This window comes from Melozone crissalis, unplaced genomic scaffold (assembly GCF_028551555.1).
Source record: "Melozone crissalis strain CALT ecotype California unplaced genomic scaffold, PUWL_Pcris_2 ptg000006l_1, whole genome shotgun sequence".
Classification (NCBI taxonomy): Eukaryota; Metazoa; Chordata; class Aves; order Passeriformes; family Passerellidae; genus Melozone; species Melozone crissalis.
This window is the reverse complement of record NW_026535784.1, coordinates 11,969,399-11,983,259: the sequence shown is the minus strand read 5'-3', so window position 1 is coordinate 11,983,259 and position 13,861 is coordinate 11,969,399. Positions and strand designations below refer to the sequence as shown.

Here is a 13,861-nt window from a genome sequence, read left to right as displayed (position 1 = left end):
AATTGTTCCTGTGCAAAGAACAAGAGGGGAAAAAAATGGGAGCCAAGAGAGAGACCAAACATCTTCAGCAACAGCCATCAAAGGGCTGCCATTTGTGACTTCATGAGAAGGAGCAGAGCAATTTGCTGGATTTACTGCTTCAAGTCTTATTTGAGCACCAAAACTGAAAAATTGCATTTAGTGCTGAAAGAGCAAAAAGCTACCAGTCACTCTGACTTTCCCAGCACTTGTGCAAGGTGCCAATAATTCACTTAAAACCAAAAATTTGAACAGGCTACAGTACTGTTATTAGAAGGAATTATAAAAGAAATAATAGAAAATAAAAAAAAATAAATCAGAGAATAATTCTGTGCATATCTACAATTCGTTTTTAAAAAATAAATTTTTAAAAAGTTATATATTTCTTTATACAACAAGGTTGTAGAGCACTCTAACTCTTCCCAATATTAATGGGAAAGAAAAACTGATGAGAACCACCTACTCCCCACCAGCTTCCAAAACCCCTCCAGCTCATTCACATGGGCACAGCTGCAAATAAGTAAATAGAAACCCATTGTGGGTAAAGATCCAGGTACACCAGCAAATTTGCACTGGGTTAACTTCATTTATTCTGATTTTATGTGGAAAGTTCACAAAGACAACATCTGCAGTAGGAAAACATTCCCAAAATGCTATGTATTACTGTTTTTCTCTATGCTAACAACGGTTTGCTTTGTACCAATAGATCACAGCTTTACCAACTTTCTGTCAGCAGAGCAGCAAGAACCTTCATGCTCACAGAAATTTATAAAGCATTTCATTCAGTCCTTCACACATGCAATTTCAAAAATATCTGACACTTGTCTGCAAACTTGGAAGTTTTTCAACTTTTTAAAACTGAAAAATCTCTTTTAAGAGATATGCAGTTTTTTTTTTTTAATGGGGGAAGGGAAGCTAAATGGAATTTTCTCTCAGGACCCCACCCCAGAGCTGTGGTATCATGGTCTCATCCCTCCTTCCAGAGTGAGTTGTTTTTGCACTTTGAGAACAACATGGTTTGTTCTTCAGGATGCAGCAATTGAGGGCATAGCTCTGACAGAATTCTTGTTTTCTTTCTACCTCTTCATACGATACACAAACAAAAAAAATTTTGGAGACATGGTTTTCAGTCACACCTGGCTGCCAAGTTTAAAAGTTGGGTTTGGATTTTTTTTCTAGGACAAACTCCTCAGTTTTATAGCCTCAGATTTTACAAAACTAGCAAACACCATGGATTACAGCTATTCCATGAGAAATTTTGCATTTAAAATCTTCATCTAAACTACAGTATTTATCAGCACTATATATGTATTGGATAGAGCCTATGTTACTGAGGACTCAAACACCACACCCATAAAACCCTACAGAACAGTGAAGAAAAAAAAAACCTTAGGCATAATTCTTGTCTATCAGAACCATTCTGGATCAAGCACAAAAAGGTTTTACAAAACCCAACATTACAGTAAAATGCCTGAGAAACAAGGAAATGCAATACACCCTAGAGAGTGAGTTTGTAGAACAGTGAGACACAGAGTGATCCTCTTCTTTTATGATGACTAAATTGTCAAAAAAAAAAAAAAGACAACCCAGTAGTTCCAATGGTTTAAATTAGTTAAATTTAATGGTTTAAATTGGTTAAATAAGTCTCTTAAATTTTTCCCCTCTCTTTTGCTCCCTGTCTTCAGCAGTCAGGAGCCCATCAGCAGGTTTACTCCTTAGACTGAAAAGTGTCAAGTTCATAACAGGAAAGAAAGCAGCTAAGCAAAACATTCTGTATGCATAAAGCAGGAAAACTACTTCCTCCACGTGCAAAGAATAACCAAGGACTTCTCATCTCTTCACCTACTAGATGCCTTCATTTACCATGTTTCCTAACAGAACTAGAGATTATAACATAATGCTCGTTTTAATGCAAGAGCTCTACACTGGTCACTGAACTTTTCACAAAAGCAATGCCACTCTGAACTTACAGATTTTAAAAGTGTGCATATACACAGAAGAAAAAACTAAAATTTTGTTTACAGAGCTCAAATATTTAAACCAGACTACCTTTACCTACATTTTCAAGAGATGACGCTCCAATATTAAAGAGGAATCAACAGAAAGCCAATGCCCTCTGGATACTGAAAAAACCCCAAGTTCTTATATCTAAACAGTTATTCAAACATCTGCTCTTCAGAGTCCTACTATCATCTACCTACTACATAACTAGATAATTTCATTAGAGATTTTCAATCATGAAGACACTGAAAGTGCAGTTTCCTAACAAGAATAACTTCATAACTACAAATATGGCTAAAGAAACATTGATGAAATATCTATATTCTTCACACAAGTGGTGCCTCAAGAAAGCCATTATTTTGAGTGCTTAATTCAATTTTAAATTGAGATACAGGCACAAATTTTAGAACGATTTTGAAATTGTTTATTCTATTTAGCTATGCAAAAGCAGCAATTCCACTACCTCCCTCTAAACTATAAGAAATTGGAGAAGCAAAAAAAAAAAAAAGGAAGTTCGATAGTGATTCTCCTTTCATTTACTGTAAAAAGAAATATCTACTATCTGTAAGAAAACAAATGTGACACCTTGCCATATGACTGAAATAAAAACATTATGAAGCTCATGATCCACATAAATGGCAACATTAGGAAGGGAAACATAACCTGTTTTTAACAAAGGGAAAAAAAGGGAAGACTTGGGGAACTACAGGCCAGTCAGTGTCACTTCTGTGCCTGGCAAGATCGTAGCACAGATTGTGGCACAGATCCTCCTAGAATCTGTACTAGAGCACATGGAAAATAGGGAGGTGACTGGTGACAGCCAACATGGCTTCATTGGGGACAGATCATGCCACACAAATTTCATGGCCTTCTAAGACAGGATAACAGCTTTGGTGGGTAAGGGAAGAGTAAATGATGTCAACTACCTGGACTTGTGCAGAACTTGTGACACTGTCCTTGCCTCTGAAAGACATGGATTTGACACATAGACCACTCAGTGGACAAGGAATTGGTTGGATGGTAACACTCAGAGTTGTGGTCCATGGCTTGATGTTCAAAGTGAAGGCCAGTGACAGGTGCGTCTCTGGGCCTGCTTTGGTACTGATGCTGTTTAACACCTTTGTCAGTGACATGGACAGAGGGATCAAATGCTCTCTCAGCAAGTTTGTCAACTACACCAAGTCATAAGTTTTCTCCATGGCAAAAAACCATTGCTAAACACAGAACAGAGAGGAGTGAGAAACGTTCTTTAATGTTAGACAATAACTCCAAATCCAGGTATTTTCATGGAAAGAATTCATCTTAGACTCATAATGAAAAACCAGGGAACCATCTATGCACTAGATGGTTCATTAGAAAGTCACCTCTTTCCCAGATGTCCCAACCAGAACATGATAACCCTGCAGAACCTGACTGTAACAGAACAGCTGATAATGTAGCAGATCACAACATGCACTGCTATGACCTCAGGGTATTGGGGACTGAGGGCAAGCAGTAAAGAGTTCTCCTTATCAAAACTAATCACTCCAAGTACAAAATCCTGTAATCTGAGTTTCTGTCAATTATAAACTTTTGCTTATAATCCTACCAGTTTGAAAGGGCAGTCTATGTGATGTTCACTAATTAGAAGTTACTTCTAGGCTAAAACTAAGGAGAAGAAATTTGTCACACCCACTCCAAAGAATGAGAGAACATGCAAATGCTGCATCTGTTAAAATCTTATGTTTGTTGAGCAGACTGCCTTTAGACTTTTCCCATTAAAGTAAAAGCAGGAAAGAAGAAAATTTAGCAAGGCTATAGCTAGAGCTATAAAGGTATCATTTACTTACATGTCCGACTTACAGTGCAGAAAAGAAAGCCAGGAACTCAATAGAAACTGTCACTACAGAGTCAAGGTGTCTGAAAGGGGCATGTCATGACTGGAGAAGTTATTTCATAACATTTATGGCTACTTTCTTGGCTTTAGAGATAAAGTTGTGTGTCAAGCATCATAGACCACTGTAATCATCTGATTTCAGAGAATATGGGCAGCACATGTCTATGCTTGGAGAAATGTGGCAAGTGTACTGTCATGCAATGACATATACCCAAAGAAAATGAAGGAAGTATCTCAATTATGCCCAGAAATCCAAACAGTACAATTGTATCAGCACAGAGATGGCTGCAAAGAAATCCTGACTGTTAGGAGGACTCCAACCTTGAGCTTCCATCTCTGTTTTGTATTATGTAAGTCTTTGTGAGAATACATTAGCAGTCACAACTTGGTAAAAAAGGAACGAGCAGCTCAACATGATCGCTCACAGCAATACAAACGCAGCAAAGAGTGTGGAAATAAAGTTTCTCAGCTAAGCACAGCTTTGAGAATGACTTGCTTTTCTGCTGCACTAACACACGAGTGAAGCTGACTGCCCTGGAACCTGTACAGATTGCACAAGCCTACAGCTGAGCTCCAATCCCTGCCACCACAACTGCCACCCCTAAAACAGAATAGAGAATACAAACTCACAGTCCATGATACTCCAAACCTGTCCCATATCTAACAGTCACTGGACAGAGAAATACAAAACAGTTCAGTTACTGCACAATTAACGAAACAAATGCCAACTAAAAATCAATAAATCAGTTTCCTGAGCCACATGCTTCTACAGTGAAGACATTTCAGCCATCTTCCATTGCTTAAGTGAAGAAGAATCCATATCCACCCAATTTTTCTCAAAAAACTAATATTGTACACAAAAAATTACTTCCCAAAATTTGAATTACATAGCTCTCAGCTATAGCACCCCCTTCCTAGAAAGGGATAGAGGGCAGGACCACAGCTAAGTTTTCCTCTATTAACTTTAAAACTTAGTTATCTGAGCTTTTAAAAAGTGGTTTAACTTTGGTATGAATAAGCTTTATGGGTATATTAATTTCAAGATATAATACCGTTTTCTAAATATGATTAATTGGTCCTTTCTTCAGTTTACCTGTTTATGTATGGGAAGAAGGAGGGGGTTATTCCCATTGCTGTGAAGATACGCATTTGAATAATCTAAGGATTTTTAATTAGTCATATAAAAAAAGTACAGCTAAAAGTCTTGGCCTCACAGCTCCCCCTCCTACCTACTCTGTTCTTCATACACTGATTCCCACAATTTGAAATTTACATACTTAGTTGGGGTACTGACTAAAAAACTATGGTCAGAAAATTTTAAAAATTATTCCTATAGGACTGCTTAATAAGCAGTATAAACTTAAAAGTATAAGCTTAAGCTTATACAGCTTAATAAGCAGTAACACAAAAACTAAACAGAAAATGCTTTGCATTCAAGAAATATATTTCCACATGTTGCTGGTGAACTTTGAAATTTACTGACACTTGTGTGCAGCAGTCACACAGTGTTTCCCTACTGTAGCTGAACCCACTCTGCATATTTAATGCCTGATCAAAAAATGTGTTTGAGTGACCCAAAGGCATTTCTTAGGGACAATAAACGAATAGGTGTAATTATACTAGAAGCAGCATTGTTATTTTTGTAAAATAGGCATACCAGCCAGATGAACATTTAACACATGGTTAGTGGAATGCACAGGACCAAATCTTGATTTCACCTCCTCTCTTTAGGTTATGGATGAGACATACAAAAACACAAAACACATACAAAACCCCACATCCTCTTTCACCCAAAATATACATGGGAAAAACTAGTATCTATTACTAGAATATAAATCCAGACATCAGTTCCCTCTACTGGGTTAATATGGGATAGCAGGAGAACTAACAGCACATTCCACTGGATCTGGGAACCTAGTGCATCCCCAGTTCAGTCCCCAAAGTGTCCTCTGTCCTTAGCACATGCAAGCCAAACACAGCTAATGCTGGCAATGATATCCCCATCCCAGGGCAGAGGGATAGGCCAAAATCATTTATGGACTTAAAACCAGAAGGTCAAGCCCTCAAGTATATCACATATGGGCTGAGGTGTCCCTTCCACGGCTCTTTTTCTCTTAAAATAAAAAAGAAAACTACATTTTGGACTTTAAATATGTAAGTGACAATGATCAAAAAGCAAGAATAAAAACTCTGATCAGAGTCAGCAGAAGTGTAACTATCATTCTGAAGACTTTTTATGCCTCCATATAAAAGATTACCTGAATGGAACTACTTCAAATCAGTCTACAAATAATTAGTCTTCCTGCAAAAAAAGCCTCTCTGTTAAAAATTGAAAAATCAAAAGAAAAAATCTCAACCTGGCCACAAAAGTACATACTTTGCAGTGCAATAGCCAATTAATTCTGAGAGTTAGGAAAACATTCTCTTAAAAAAAAAATAAATTTACTTTTGAGGTTCAGAAAAAAACTGTTAACTTCCAAAAATGAGTTGAAAGAAGTAGATCAAAAGCAACAGAAGACACTTGATTTGGAAAAGTATGCATAACAAATGCATTTCAATCTTTCTGCTGCATGACCAAAGGCTTACAAACAAAGCCTTTATCTCACAGAGTGTCTAGCTGTTTGGGTTAGGTTTTGGGGTTTTTGTTAGATAAAGGCTCTATAAGGGAGAACAGTCCACAGGAACAAATCTATAGCTCTAAACCATACATTTTTTATATTCAAAATCAGTTAAGTTTACAATTAGTATATGAAAGATATAACACAGAACACTGATTCTAATACTGTATAAAGAATAATCAATGAAATAATGTTTCACACAAAGTATATTTTAAGGCAACGCCTTCTGCTTCAAACAGATTATATTATCTTAATGCCATATTTGCTGTATCATAAACTGGTTTGAGAACACATACATCTACAAATATATTTTTAATCAGCATTTAAACAACAATCAAATCTTAAAAGCACCTATTTGGTTTGCTACTGGGAAACAATGAGCAAGGTATTCTGATCAAAAGTTGGTCTAGCACGAAGTCAAAAGGCTGTCTCACAATATTCAGATCTCCACCAACAGCAATTCTGTGGGTCCCCAAAAGTTACAAACTTGACAGCAATTTCATGATTTTCTGCTTAATTTATCCAAAGTAAGTAAATTCAGTAATAAAATGAAAATGGCAAAAAAATGTATATTTGGCAGAAACATTCTGCACTTTACTTACATTAAACAGTCTGTAAATCCACACGAATTTTATGAGGTTTTCCTTAATGGACCAGAAGTCACTAAAAAGTCATCTATCTCAGCACAAAATACCAGTGATTTCCAAACATTCTGAAGAGACCATTGACAGGCCTCAAAAAAAATCAAACCAAACTGAACCAAGTAAACTCCCTAACACAATCCCTAAATAATGAATATCTTATACAGCATGGTTCAAGAGATTTCTTTAGTAATCTTTAGGCCATGTAGACATCTAATATATGTGCAAATCAATTTGAGAATTCTTCTCTAGAAAGATGGTCCACAAGCAATATCTTCAGTTGTCGGAAAAAAAAGGGCGAGTCTACCACTGAAATCCTTACTTGTCTTCTGATATGACAAACCTCAACTAGCCACAAAACCCTCAAAACTATTTCTGTGAACTGTATCACAGGAATCAAGGAAAATGTGCAAACCCAATTCATACTATCTTTGTATTTTCTACTCCATCAGTCAATACTCGGGGAAAAAAGTCCCAAAGAGCCTCCTACTTCCACCCACTTAAATCCTCCCATCAGCAATATCATTGCTGCCAAACAAAAACAGAGGGGAGAGGGAAATTTAAAAAAGGAAAAAAGAATGCACAATCAGAAGGAAGTATTTCTTAAGAACTTTTACATCTTGAGCTCTGAGACTCACTTCCAAAAGTAGCAAGCATGGCTTGGATAAGAATTGTGCTCTAGGTGCCAACAATAACTCAGTTACCTTCAGTACTTGAGTATTTCAAAACAAACAACCATGCATTTAAAGTGTGTATATTTAGAGAATTTTACAGTAATTCTTGATAGGTATGAATAACTCGTGTATAACCAAAGCAGTCCTGAAGACCCTGGTACTACAGTACAGTTTACCATAAACAAGATTCCTTTCTTGGAAATTCTCTATTCCTCTGAAATACAGCTGGGCAAAATATACTGGCTTATAAATTTTCCCAATATTTTAATAGCTATTTCAGTTTAAGCCAATGAGCCAGAATAGAAACTGCAAACATTCCAGTAAAATTTGGTTGCAGTGTATTAGGGTTCTACTTCCACCTATGTTTTCTGTATTTGCAAAAATCTGCTATGAACTCTCTGGAAACTCATGACTTACCAATCCAACATTTTGTGATACTGAGCCTGAATCCATATAACAATACTCAACAAAAACCATTCTAATTGGGCAAGGCATAGATGCAACACTACTAACAAACCCAAACAAAACAGTCCCACCCTCACATACATACAAATAAAGGGGAATGAAAACCAACACAACCCCCCCCCCCCCCCGCCACACACACACATCCTTAGTCTTATCTTCTATGCAGACATCAAACTAGCTCACTGCACAAAAAAAGATTGTATTGGAGAAAGCCACACAAATCTGCACCAGAGTAACACTGGAGAAGACTGCATCAGAATCAAGACCAAAACCCACATATTAAATATTACTAACAGAGCAGAAGGGAACATCCTACTTGTTTACAAAAATAACCCTGAAGATCTAATCAATCAAGACTCCCATAGTCAATCAAGATTCCCATATTCCTTTGAAATTCTTAATTTAACTGAAAACAGAAGTGATGATAACATGACAACAGCTATATCTTAAATATCTGTGTATGCCTAGTAAAGTTGGGAACGGGTTTTCTTACTTATTTTTGACACTAAATTATTTTGTACTTACCTGACAGAACCTCAGTCCAGACTTCAGAGTTCTCCCTGCCACACTTGATGACACTAGAACATTATAAAGCAAGCACTGAAGGAGGCTCCCTGAAGCAACTAAAACAGTGCTAATGATACCATCAACACCCTGAGGTGGAAAGAGCTTAATGACCATCTTCACTTCAGTCTGTAACATTTCTAATGAAGATGACAGTATCTGTAAGATTAAGACTTCCCAAATTCGTCCTCTTCACTCCCAGCCCCCAAAAAAGCAAACTGCAATGGATTGTTCCAATGCCTAATCCTATGCACTGTGAGACTATACATTCCTTGTAACCTGCTCTAAATAGAAGCCACTGCTGTATTTTGAGAAAAAAGGGGTGACTACTCAATATCCCCAAAAACAGAGCTCTAAAAGCAAAGAATCACAGAGTCACATTACAGCTCAGGCTGGAAGGGACCTCAAAGAATCATGTGGTCTACCCTTCCAAGGGAAAAGGAGACTACACAAGACTATCTAGCATCCTACTGCATCTCAAAAACCTCCAGCAACAGGGATTCTATCACATTCCTGAGGAGGTTGTTCCAGTGAATGACTGTCCTCACTACAAGAAAACAGAAAAAGAAAAAAATTCTCATATCCAGATGAAACTGCCCCCAGTGCAACATGTACCCATTGTCCCTCATCTTCTCCATGTGAATAGACTGCTTCAGTCCTTTTTGTAGCTGTCCTCTAAGTTGGAGAGAAATCATTGCAAAAAGCTCACTATTGAGAATAGCTCTTTCCATGGACATTCTCTTATCTTTCTTAAGAATTAAAGGAATCACATGAGTGAAAAAATTCCTGAGATGCCAAGGACCAAATCTTCAATAGGAATTAATCTGGGTTAAAGAAGCTCAACAACTCTAAGTATTTTACTCCTAAATTACTTCTCATTTAGGTATTTAATTCCTGTTCTCTTCCTTGACTTCTACTTGTAAGCAACACTAGTATATGGTTTTCCCCTTTGTCTTAATATTGTACCCATCACTAAAACTGGTTTGAAACTTCTTATACCTAAATACATGTTTTAGAGCAAAGATTTTTTTTGTTTCTGAATAACTTCACCGAACAAAACTAATTTAAAATGTCAGGAGATACAAAGAACCAGTAAGTAACAAGAAAAAAAATTAAAATCAGTAATAAATAAATAACAAAACACATGTATTTAAATATTTCCTCAATTCTATGTTAGAAATTTGTACTTGTAGGCTTTACAGACTAAGCTATTTGAGGAAGGAATTAGGGAGCAGTATGTTTCATAACAGGTGCATCTAATCATTACTACAGAATATAATCCCAAAACTAAATTGATATTAAGCCTCAAAACTTAGAAAACAGTTATTTGAAGTAGGGCGAACATGGTAAAAGTATGTTATAAACAGGAACAAATTGGAGGTGGTGGAAAAAAAATCTTCCAGCTGCAAAGCCCAATGCTGTTCAGAAGACATCCTGCACGTTGGTACCACAGCACCCACTCAGCAGCACAGGTTTTGGCTACCCTGTCAGCATGTGGTATTCTTCTCCCTTTGGCTCATTAGGTTCAGATAATCAACTTGGAAAGAGAACAGACACATTCCTAAAAGCTCTGTTATCAAACCCACAAAGGATCCAGTTAAAGTATCAAAATGAGAAATAAACTGAATGAGATTTTCATAATATAGTTACCCTGCTTCTTGCAAAGCTTGATAAAAAGAAAACTAATTTTGGCACTTCAGTAATTTGAAATATCACAGTAGCAACTTCAAAGTTATGACAGTGGTCTGAAATGGACTGAAAAGAAACAAGTCTGCATTTCCCCCAGGGCCACTGGCCTATCTCTAAAGCTCCTCAAGTTCTCATGTGAATTCAATTGGTTTCATTTTTAATGTCCTCATCCCACATGCTCCTTTCAAACAGGTTTTGGAACCTTTTTCTGCCCCCTTCTAAAATACAGGTATTCATGTCTGACCAAGACCTACATGTTAAGGTACGTTCCAGAAAGTGCTTACACTGGGTTTTTAAAATTATTATTATTATTATTATTATTAATCATGGGGATGTTGCTGATGTCACCTACTGCTGCCAGATACACTTTTGAAAAAAAAAGAAACAAACTTTTACAGATACAAGTTTTCTGGTTTGCACAAGGGAAGCATGAAGGCTTTTATGCATGGTAATAGTTGCCAAGAGTTCAAACACTGACAGCATCTGACATGAATTTTTTTGTTCTTCATTTACACTTACATCTATCTCACAATAACCTGCTCTGTTCTTGCTGGATTTTTAAAAAGATAAACTAGGTGACAATGGAATTTCTGAAGCAGTTAGGCAGCAATGTTTAAAGTATAACCAAAACAATAGTAATGAAAAAGGACTAATAATTAAGCTATCAAATAATAGGTATTTGCTTTTCTTCCTTCCCACTGTCACCACAGCCACCTTCTAAGACAAGGCCTATGTTTAACAGCATCATCAGCCCTTTCTGAAAACTGTAATTTCTGAGTCCTGAATCTGTTAACTCCACTATTAAAAGTATTTCTATACAAGTTCATGATGCAGACAAATAAAAAAGAAAAAAAAAGAAAAAAGGTATCGAGACTGAACAGTATGTTCTAGGGTCCCAACTCTCTTGCATGCTTTTTATCAGCATTCAGCATATACATTATTTTAGAATAAATTAATTATGTATGTATAATAATGTATTTCAAATACCTGAAGACTAAAAGATATTTGGGGGGGGGGGGTGTTTATTCTTTACTGAAAATAGCACAACATGAAATCCATGGGAGGTGATGGGGCGGTCTATAAACTACTGTGAAGCTGGGCAATTTGACACAGTTTACAAGAATTACATTCATTTACTAATGTTCCAATATTAAATTAAGCTTCCAATCACAAGTAGTGATGGTCTCCATTAAGGACACAGATATTCCAGTGTTAACAATTCTGATATCAGTTGTAGCCATATGAAAACATGGTTTAATGTAATTGCCCATACAGCAACCTAACTACTTTAACCTCAGTTCACCCATCAGTTCTGACTCCTGTGTGGTTTACACCCTCCTTCCACCCACACACTTAAAGACAACCATCCCCACAGCTGAAGCATACCCAGGTATAATACACAAAACATAACTGATACAAAAACTCACTTTCACTGGACAACATCTAAAATATGTAAATACCTGTTCCTGCAGGTCGTAGTCATAGCTATCATGCAGCAGAAGACTGAGGACATACCGAGTATAAATCATGGCATCAATGCCACACTTCTCTAGCTCTTGTCCCAGCCAGGTCTGCACTGGACCCAAAGCATGTAGCAGAGACATTTCAGAAACAGATACAGGGCCTGGATAAGAGCTTGAGGAGCTTTCAGATGGCAAACCATCCACAACAACTGTACAGATAGGGCGCATGAATCTAGGTGGTTGGCATCCTTATAACGTGAAGCATTTTCTGGAGTTGATTTTCCGTCGGTATCTGGAGGTGATTTTCACTCCAGTAAATAGGAGAGAGGCTTGACTTCTAGGACAATCATTTATATTTCCTGGCTGTTAGCCGACTAGAGACGAACATCACTCTTCAGGCATGACCAGTGAATAAACTAAATCCTAATAGCAAACACATATGTAGATGTGTTTTTCTACCTTAATTTCACATTGAGGCCAGATGCAAGTCCCCAGCAGGACCTATAAAGAGGAAAAAATGATAAGTTGTGACAATATGTATCCATACATGAATAATATTAAACAGTGAAAAAAACCACCCAAAGTAGAAAGCAGTCATTTACATACTGCTTACTCCAAACATATCGTACATCTACTCAGTGTCATTTTGAAGAGTGACAGGAATTATTACAAGTTTAAAGGTGACTTTTAGAAAAGGTACTTTTTACTGTAGGAAGACTGACTTTTTCATCAAACACTTCACAAGTAATCTGTCGATTGAAACATATGTCTGACCTAGCTTTATGGGAAAGTTGAGATTTTATTACTTTCATTATCAGCTGAAAAAAGCCACTCTCATTAAAAAAAAAAAAACACCTATGCTAGTTTGAATAAAGACTGCATATTTTGCATCACTAGAAGACAATATAATCCTACTGTTTTGCAGCGATACCCATTTCTAGAATAGAAGTGTTTTGTTTATAAAACACTGAATTAATGAAATTCATCTGATCAGGAGTTTCATAAATCCTACTACTAAATGGTTACTACTACCTTCAGGTTCAGGTTTTTTGGCAGTGGTGGTTTTTGGTTTTTTTTCTTAGTTTCAATTATTTGCCTTGTTCCAGGACAGTTAAACATTTTATCATCCAAAAAACTGTCCTCATAAAAATGTAAATCCCTGGACTAACTTCAAAATTTGAACAGAACATAATTTATCTGTGCCAAAAATTAACATTTAACCTTCTTTACACAAAGCATACACCTGTCCTACCTGAGAGCTTAAACTCTAAACCATGTCCTAAAATAGACAAACTATCCTAAGACTTACACCACCCACAATCACAAATCAATCTTGATAAGCCAGGGGCAGAAGGTGCAAGCACCACACACGTCAGCATTCTGCTCTCAAACGCAGAAAATGTCAGCCCAAAAAAGGCATTTTTGGATTGGTCTACTTATCAGCCACATGCCAATCTGGCATTTGTGTAGGCCTTCCTTCTCCTCTCCAGCTTCTTAGCATGAGAAAACAAAGCTCAACTCCAAGCAGGAAATATCCCTTTACTGAAAGGAAACAAAATAGACTCAAGTGACTAAGCAAAATCTGCTGTTCTGTTTCAACCCCAGTGCAAGATAACCAGCACACAACAGCCATCACCTAATACAACTATCTGAACTAGGTACTGGGGGCAGCATTTCATGTGGGCAGCATGTGTTCTGCAGCCAAACAAAACTGAAAGTTGGTACATGTCAATACAACAAAAGATGATCGTTTTTAGGAGCTTTCTTTACAGCACCACACAGGTACAAATGTATATTCCAGATTTTTCTAAGTCACTTGCAACATCACCAAACAGAAACCCATTACGATCAG

General features: G+C 36.9%; 1 protein-coding gene across 2 annotated transcripts in view; it reads right to left on the bottom strand.

Moving 5' to 3' along the window:
- KIAA0232 (KIAA0232 ortholog) overlaps nt 1-13,861 on the bottom strand; it is a 64,261-nt gene that overhangs the window by 33,699 nt on the left and 16,701 nt on the right. For both annotated transcript variants that reach the window (XM_054296015.1, XM_054296014.1), the window contains exon 2: nt 12,007-12,510. In XM_054296015.1, coding sequence (XP_054151990.1) covers nt 12,007-12,237 — 231 coding nt within the window. In that variant the 5' untranslated portion in view covers nt 12,238-12,510. The remainder of the gene's footprint in view (nt 1-12,006; nt 12,511-13,861) is intronic.